The 9223-nt window shown below is 41.1% G+C and overlaps 1 protein-coding gene across 9 annotated transcripts in view; it reads left to right on the plus strand.

Moving 5' to 3' along the window:
• The window catches only part of YAP1 (Yes1 associated transcriptional regulator), a 79661-nt gene extending 74421 nt beyond the window's left edge, over positions 1-5240 (plus strand). For all 9 annotated transcript variants that reach the window (XM_028726143.2, XM_077927015.1, XM_028726148.2 and 6 more), the window contains 2 exons: positions 684-796; positions 1672-5240. In XM_028726143.2, the coding sequence (XP_028581976.1) occupies positions 684-796; positions 1672-1910 (352 nt within the window). In that variant the 3' untranslated portion in view covers positions 1911-5240. The remainder of the gene's footprint in view (positions 1-683; positions 797-1671) is intronic.
• Positions 5241-9223: the final 3983 nt, after the last annotated feature.

Consider the following 9223-nt stretch of genomic DNA (forward strand, 5'->3'; position numbering starts at 1 on the left):
ACAGGAGGACGTGTGCCGCTGTTTCGGTGCTACCATCTCCACAGGGGCAAAGGCATTTCTCAGGCGGGATCTTTTGGAATCAACCCTCAAGTACCGCAGATGGCAAAAAATCCAGTCTTGCAAGTGTAAAAGCACGTCTGTATTTTGGGATAATAAGTTTGTGCAGATATGGGGCTAGAGAATCAAAATGGAGAGGTGGAAAACCAAGGGCAGAATTTCCTTATAGTGGCCAGGTTGTTCTGATGCTCGATATCTTTTAGACGTTGACCAATTATACTGTTTGCTTTAGTAGGGCCCATAATGAGTGGGTGTTGTGGGGATAGGCCACAAGAGTGAAGTTTTTGGTAAACGGTTTTAAGCCAGGCACTTTTATGGGAGTCTTGAAGTACTAGGGATAGTAAACCGGGGGGATTTGAGTTTAGACGGAGCCAGAAGTTAAGAGTTCTTTGCCAAGTCCGTACTTCTACTGAAGGGAGACTTGCCTCATGGATGCATGTGCTTTTGTTGTTGTTGCAGGATTGAATATTCCGCGCAGAATCGAGAAGCCAAAGAATTTTCTTTTCCGTTTTTTGTAATCTCTTTTTAAAAAAAACATGAGAACAGAATTAAACTTGCCTTTATGCTTCGGGGTAATGAGTGCTTCAGTGTTCTTGGTTAAAACTAAGATGATTTCCCCTTTACAGTGGAACTTACCACTCGAGAGATGAGAGCACAGACAGTGGCCTTAGCATGAGCAGTTACAGCGTCCCCAGAACTCCAGATGACTTCCTCAACAGTGTCGATGAAATGGATACAGGTTTGCATCCTTTCCTTTTAATAGAAATCTTGAGATTTTTTTCAATTTTGGTAGCTTATGTCCTGCTCCAGGGGACAAGATCCAATGGGTTGAAGTTACAGGAGGGTGGGCTTCGGTTGAACATGTAAAGGTTTTTAATGATAAGAGCAGTTTAATAAGGGAAACAGTTGCCTAGGAGGAGGTGGGTTGACCCTTTGCTGGAGGTTTACAGTAGGTAATCTTGCTTCTAGCTTTTGTTTGTTTGCCTAAATATTTTTAAAATATTTTTTAAACAATGCATCATATATAATTTAATATTAAGGTTGATGCAAATCTTTGATTGAATTGTGAATATGAGTCCGTTACTCATAGAGTGGTTCCCACCATCCCTGTGGGAAATACCTGTCCTATGCATTTGCTGCCAGGTGTGCAGATGGCCTGCTCCATGGTGCTACAAGACAGCAGGGATGTGTAGCATTTGTCCACAGAGGCCCATGGCCTGGCTGCGGCAGACTCACACATACCGCTGTAGACTAGCGGCAAAATCACAACAAATTAGGGGCGGGTGGCACACACTTATGTACTGGATTTGCATGCTGTCTTGTATTTTAATCTTTTCTTACAAGCTGCTTTCCAGAAAGGTTGTCCACCACTACCTTTTCTCCAGGTCTGGCCACTGGAGGTTGTTGTTTTTTCTTCTTAAAACCTATGTTGCCCATATGTTGAGTGCAAAGGTTAATGAAGAGAACAGGTCAGTCAAGAGTCTTTGGAGATGTGATGCAGCTCGCTGGCTTCCGTGTAGGGACCAAGTCCTCAAATTTCTCCAGCTCATATGCCGTTAGATGATCTCTTTTGGTGAATGTGATGTTCCTGTTTTGCATTTGTTCTGCATCCAGGTGACACTATCAACCAAAGCAACATACCCTCCCACCAGAACCGCTTTCCAGATTACCTTGAAGCCATTCCGGGGACAAACGTGGACCTTGGGACGCTGGAAGGAGATGCAATGAATATAGAAGGAGAGGAACTGATGCCAAGCCTACAGGAGGCTTTGAGTTCCGACATCCTTAATGACATGGAATCCGTATTGGCAGCCACCAAGCTAGATAAAGAAAGTTTTCTTACCTGGTTATAGGGGCCTCAGGGAGATGGAGTTTGAAATCTTGGAAGGATCTAAGGAGATAAGACACGTACCTGATGTTGAAAACAAGCCTGTACGGCAACGGCTTCTTGGCTTATGATCAGAGAGGAAAACAAGTAAATGAACAAAATACTCCAGATTCTTTTTCATCCAATGTTTTGTTCCTCCTTGTCCAAACGCTGCTGTTTTACTGCTGACCTCTTTCACAGTTGACTCTGAAGAATTAGATGTTTTGTTTTATCCTCTTTTTTTTTTGCTGTTGCAACTACTGTTCCACATGGTCGTAATGGAGAGAGGGAAGGATGGGGAAGTGGCGAGGGCCCTGTTTTGGATTATGACTGCCATTCCTTTTGTCCTGCTATCTGTTTTGTATGCCCTTTTACCTAATAATGCAGATGTTTTATGAATTCAACTCTGCACATCCCTTCTTGTAGCTGGCTATGCTTTGCTTGGAGTTTTGCTCTTTTGCCTGTGGCAAGCTGCAAAAAAACACATGACTTACTGGTCCAGTAAGCCAAAAATGATGTATCTGATGGAATAGAAGTCAATACGGATTTGGAGATAAGGATCAGAAGAAGGCCGAGATCTTACTATTGGGCACAGTCCATCAGACACTATGGCTGCTTGATCAACGTTGAAAGGAATGAAATATGCACAGCAGTGATTTTTCTATTGGATTAAGCCCGTCATTATCTACTTAAAAGTTCTCTTTATTAGCTTGTTCACATTTTATGGCACCATAATTGATTCATTTTACACAAAAAAATCATTAGAATCTTGATTGTTGCCTCTTATTTTAGCTTTTTTTTTCAAATTCTAGGCCTTCTTTTTAAAAATATATATATAGCAGTAGGTTAAGAAGTTAACTGTTTTCAGTTTTGTGGTTTTTTTGTTTCATATTTTTAAATAATGAAAACTAATTCCTGACTTCACCTAGTCTTATTTAAGTCTGAAATGGTTGACTTTTTTTTATACCCTAACTAGTATAGCCAGATAGCCAGTGAATATCTATAGTTCTATGTTTTGCTTATAACTTTTTAAAAGATAGCTTTGAATGTATTATTAGACTAAAGGACCGGTGGCTTATCTTTTGTGCCTGTACCAGAATTCAAAGCAAATTTTAAAAGTTGGAACTCCTACTGAACACTATTCCTAAATACGCTTATTCGCGCCAATAATTTCAGAGGAATTGACATCCATCAAAATGTTTTTAGGACTACCGCTTAAAAGTGACCAACCTGTATGGCTTTTATATCATGAGTTTTAAACACAGCAAAAAAAAAAGTATACTATGGTTCTTCATCATGGGACAGCTCTTGCCATTTTTGAGAGAGCTTTTTAAAATGTTGATGAAATTGGTGGCTTGAGATTCTAAAGTCCCTGATGGATAAAAACTGAGAGTTAGTTTTATGATATCACCTGCACTGTCATCTTGAGTTTACAACGCTAGCAACATGAACACTAAAAGTTAAGGTGCATTCAGAAGCATACTGACGAATAAGCCCATGGTGCATATAGAAGATTGTAAAGATATGTGTTAGATTGTAACGTGAGCAAGTAGTAGTGTATTTTAGTAGTAGAGATTAGCACTGAAGTCGAGGAGCCGAGTACATCTTGAAACCATGAACTATTTTTACCAGAAATGATTGTCCTCGAAGTTGATTGTAGGAATTGTGATGTTTTCCAAAGAGTATTTTTAAGTGAACAAAATGAGCATGAATCAATGTTACAGTATAAGCTATGAAGTTTTGGTTTTTTCCGTAATGCGTTGGCACCAGCTAGTACCATCTGGATCTTTCAACATTCCCATTCATTCACTGTCCTTATTTTCAAGGGTTTATAACCTGGCCATCAAAAGACCGTTCAGGCTGAAACTTTGCGTGTTAAGTTTTAATGTCAACAATATCTCCTAGGTTCATTTTACCCCACTCCCTAGCTGACGTGTGGGATGAAACCTAAAAGCAAAGCTTTGGCCAAGAGGCTCAATGGCTCCCTTCCGCAACATCATGTTAACTCCTAAGTCATTACTTGTGACATAGTCGTAAGAACACATCACACTCCCATTAAGAGGATTCCTTTATTCCTAGTCTCCCCACATTTTTCCAAAGATCCTTTCAAAAGGCCAACTGTCACAAAATATAATTGGACTTTAGCAGTTGTATAAATGAAGAGAAGTTGGACATTGAGCGTTCCTGCTTTTCGGTGAGCTCATTTATATCCAGATATTGGAGGACCACTTATATCTGTTTTGAGCCTCAAGTAGAAATTGCTGAATTCCTATCCTGGGTATTGCATAGAAGTGCACAGAAACAGTTTCTGTTTGCTTTTCTTGGTCACAGCTTTAAGGTTGGAACTTTTTAATTATTTTTTTTTCCTTGCTGTACATACACTACACAGCTTATACTGTATTGGAGTAGCACTGCTGGAGAGGTACCGACATAAAACTGGGAATTCTTGAATTTCTCTTAACACTAAACTGTTTATGTAGTACTTAACGCAAGTTACCTTATAAGCCTCTTCAATTGATGGGAAATGTGCCTTAGAGATTATTTGTACCGTTAACAGGAGAAGAAAAACAAGCCAGTCTAGATTTTTATTCGAATTGATCACTTGACAGAGTGGCTTAACTTTTGTGTGTGTATTGAAATGCAGAAAGAAAGAAAGAAAGAAAGAAAGAAAGAAAGAAAGAAAGGAAAGAAAGAAAGAGAAAGGAAGGAAGAAAAGTGTTATGAGTAGTATTTTGTATTGATTGGTGTATATATTTAAACAGATCACTGTCCTAACTTTATAGCTTCGAGATTTTTTTAAAGTACAGTTATGTTCAGATTGCAATGGAAGCTTATGAATTCTTGTGTATGTCTGACAGCATAACTTCTTTGGAATGTGTACTGTTTCTATAAATCATATGGATCAAAAATTGTACCAATCAGTGTTGGAACTCAAGCAATGCAAAAGGTGAAAAGACAATTTTGGAGTGATTAACGGTAACTTAGTTTTTGCACATCTGGAGAATCCATATTAAAACGACTTCACTTGCAATCATAGTGGGATTTTTTTATACAAGATGCAGGTGTGCGTGTGCGTGTGTGTGTCTAAAACGACACTTTAGGGTGAAAAACTTCCATATTTTAAAATGTTTTCTATTAGAGAACTCTGAAACTCAACTTTTGCAAATATATATAAAGTTATGAATGTTATATTTTCTTTATAGAGCATGCCTCTGTTAGGTACCGTAGTAAATTCTGTTACATTTTCTTTTATGTAATACGTTTTTTCCCCATTGCTTTTTTGTTTTACATGATATAAATATATACTTTGCGCTTACAGTGTCTTGTTTGGTTTTTCCACATTTAAACATATCGTAATGCAGAGGCACGAGGAATTTTGTACCAGGTCTTTACAGCTAATGCAGAATCCTTAGATGTTTGATACTTTTTTAAAAAAAAAAAGCAATCAAATTTTACATATCCGTGTTTGTCAAATTCTATTAACTGTTTGCTGGCAGTCACCATTTTTATATTGTACAATCAGCCAGCCCAACCTCATTGGCTTCTGTGTGTAGTGAGGGGGCGGCAGTACATTCACACATGCAAGTCTTTGGATAAGGTCTCTTTGACCAAGGACAAGTAAAACTCTGGCCATTATGCCAATGTTTTCTCCACAGGTGGCAGAAATCAACTTTGCAACAAATAAAGGTATTTTATTGGGGGGAGAGGGAAAGAAAATTAAGATTTTTTTCCAGGCGCCATCCTCATCTAGCAGCACATATGTGCCATGTTCAGAACTTTCCTCATATCAAGTGATGTTATCAGCAGAAACCAGCAAAGTCAGCAGAAGACCATATTTCAGCCCAAGGGTTACGATGTTCGTAACATCGTTTGGGGGGGGGGCGTGGCGTTAAACAATGTTTAGTGCGTTTCCCAGCTTTGCTTGTATTTTTGTATATCATACTTTATTCAATAGATTCCATGGCACTAAACAACAAAAAGCTCTAAAACTGCACCACAGTGGTACCTCAGGTTACATACGCTTCAGGTTACATATGCTTCAGGTTACAGACTCTGCTAACCCAGAAATAGTGCTTCAGGTTAAGAACTTTGCTTCACGATGAGAACAAAAATCGTGCTGCGGCGGCACAGCGCCAGCGGAAGGCCCCATTAACTAAAGTGGTGTTTCAGGTTAAGTATGGACCTCCGGAACGAATTAAGTACTTAACCTGAGGTACCACTGTACTAAACTTAATATGGGAAAGCAGGTCACCACTGAATAAGTCCTCTCCTTTATTGCATTACATAGTTCCAATAATGAATGTTTTTGAAGGAAAACTTCGGATCTTCAAGCATGGGCAGTCTAGCGTTCCCTTTTTATTTACCAATTCTCAGTCTGTGTCAGTGTTCCTCAGAACGCTTAATACCTGGGATACATGTATCCCAGTCATACCTCGGGTTACAGGCGCTTTGGGTTGCGCGGTTTCGGGTTGCGCACTGCGCCAAACCTGGAAGTACCGGAACGGGTTACTTCCGGGTTTCGACATTTGCGCAGAATCGCAACCTGTGCGTGCGCAGACACGGCGCTGCAGGTTGCGAACGTGCTTCCTGCACGGATCATGTTCGCAACCCAAGTGTCCACTGTATTTTCCCGTATTGGTGGTTTACTCTGAATACCGGTTGCTGAGGGACTTGCAAGTCAGAAGAGGACGGGTACACTCACGTGTTGCTTTCTGGTTTTCCATTGGCATCTGGCTTCCCACTGTAGGAATATAGTCCTGGACTAGACGGCTTGATCCAGGAAGGCTGATAATCATAATTATTTTGAGTTCTTACCTGCCCTTCCTCAGAAAGCCCCAGGGCAGGTTACAACAATTTAAGTTGTGTGTGTGTATAATACTTATAGATATAATACTTAAATACTTGTAGTATTTAATTATTAAATTATTCCCCACCCCACTTCAATCTTGCAGTTCTTTTGAATATTATATATAATATGTTCATATGCTTAGTGGTACATGATGGGATCCTTGAAGTGGTGTGCTACAGCCCATGTGAAGCCCTCAATGCTACATAGCTCCAAGTAGCTTTGCAAATAAGAATGAAAGAAGAGGTTTGCAGGATCAGGCCAGTGGCCCATCTAGTCTAGCAGCCTGTTCGCACGGTGGTCAACTAGATGCCCGTGGAAAACCCATGAACAGGACACAAGATCCCTCTCCCCACTTCTGCAGTTTTCAGGAACTGGCACCTTGCCTTTGACCAAAACACAATCCACTTGGGTTAGCTCTTTATTATCAGAAAAGAGTAGCCAGCAGCTCAGAAAGTTTCCTTGCTGGGGGAAATCCTTACCTGCCGCAGTCAGCTGGGCAAATGGTTTCTGTGCAAGCCTGCAGCCCAATGCATTGTGGAGCTGGCTTTTTTTGTCTCCTTGGACCACAGACTGCAGAGCAGACCACCACCTGCAGCTACAAACATTGACCGTCTCCTGTGCAGCGCCTGTTTTGGGCCTTTTCCAGTATGAGGATTCCCCCACTCCCACCCTGCCCAGTTTTCCAGCATTGTGAGCGGTAACTTTTACAATAAAAAGGAATTACCGTATTTTTCGCCCTGTAGGACACACTTTTCCAAAAATGAAGGGGAAATGTGTGTGCGTCCTATGGGGCAAATGCAGGCTTTCGCTGAAGCCTGGAGAGCAAGAGGGGTCGGTGCGCACCGACCCCTCTCGCTCTCCAGGCTTCAGGAAGCTATCCGCAAGCCGTGGGAGAGCTGCCTGTTCTGGGGGCTGGGGTCGGGCTTCCCCCGCCCCAGACCCGTGCCTAGGGGGGGGAAATAAATTTTTTTTATTTATTTCCCCCCCAAAAAACTAGGTGCTTCCTATGGGCCGGTGCGCCCTATGGGCTGAAAAATACGGTAGACAGGGTCCCTTCCAACTCTTCAGTACTGCAAAGAACAACTTCTTGACAGTATGTGCTGCTTAAATAGTAGGACTGACTGCCACCGCCTTTAGATATTTTTTAACGCAAAGGTTGGATGTCTGCCTTTCAGGGGGGATGTTGCAGTGGATTTCCAGCTCTGGGAGACCATTAGATTATATAGTCTCTAAAATCTCTCTAAGATTCTACTTTTTTCTTTCCAGAATTCGTCATATTGAAGCCTTATGTGGTTGACCATCACGTTTATGACATCAGCCTTGCTATTGGTGTGTCTTTTGAGGGGAGCGGGACGTTCAGCTGAGTTGCAGGAAGGCCCTAAATAATTTGAAACCTTATCAGGGCTAAATAAAACTGTCGACAATGGCATGACTAACACCCTAGATTATGGTGACATTTGTTTACATTAACTTGGAATAAGAAGCAACATGAAAAAAGTGCCTCTCCCAAGTCCTTAGTCTGTTGACCACACCCCCGTTTGAAATCTCAAAAGTACTGTAAACACATCTGCAGCAAAAGGAATACCTCTGCTCTTGCTCCTGTGGGCAATTTTAAAGATGCTCAGCTCAGAAGCATGACTTGCTCTACACAATCATATATTTAGGATGTGCCCTATCTGAGTAGTGTCTGTCCTGTAAAGTTTCTGCAGAAGCAAGCATTTCTTCTGTTTTTATTTGTCGTTTCTAGAGGTATTATACAACTGGCTCCCTCAATTGTGGCCTATTTGTTTTATCTGGCTGTTAATTTCACATGCTGCTCCTGAGTTCATCCTGGTTTAGCTTAAATTGGGGGAAGGGAGGCCATAGCTCACCCCCAGGTCCAATCGCTGGCATCTCCATATAGGACTAGGAGAGACCCCTGCCCAAAACCCTGCAGAGCCATTGCCTGTCAGTCTCAACCAGGATTTCCCAAACTCGGGTTTCCAGCCGGTGTAGAAAATCATGAAACAGGTGAACCAACAGTCTGAATCAGTATAAGACAGCTTCCTATCTTCCTACATTTTGGGGGCTTGGCTAAGTTCGTAATTGCATTTTGCAGTAGCCACCTTACCTTTTAAACAGGCTATTTCACTTCAAATGTCCAGTGTCTGGGATTATATTAATCTAAATATAGCAATAACAACAATATACGGTATTTGGAATGCTTTTTTAAGCAGAGGTTGGGTGGCCACCTGTCATGGCTGTTTTAGCTGAGATTCCTTCCAACTCTGCAATTCTGCGATTCTACGAAATGGTATGTTCGCTTTTATTATTGAAAACTGCCTTGGGAAGTTTCCAGCCTTGAAAAGCAATTGAGAAAGAAGTTAAAAAAATATTTCTGCATGGGATCCATTTCCTCAACCCTCCCATTCTTTGCCAGTTCTTCAAATTATGAATAAGAACTTTATGAT

The sequence above is a fragment of the Podarcis muralis genome, chromosome 4 (genome assembly GCF_964188315.1).
Source record: "Podarcis muralis chromosome 4, rPodMur119.hap1.1, whole genome shotgun sequence".
NCBI lineage: Eukaryota > Metazoa > Chordata > Lepidosauria > Squamata > Lacertidae > Podarcis > Podarcis muralis.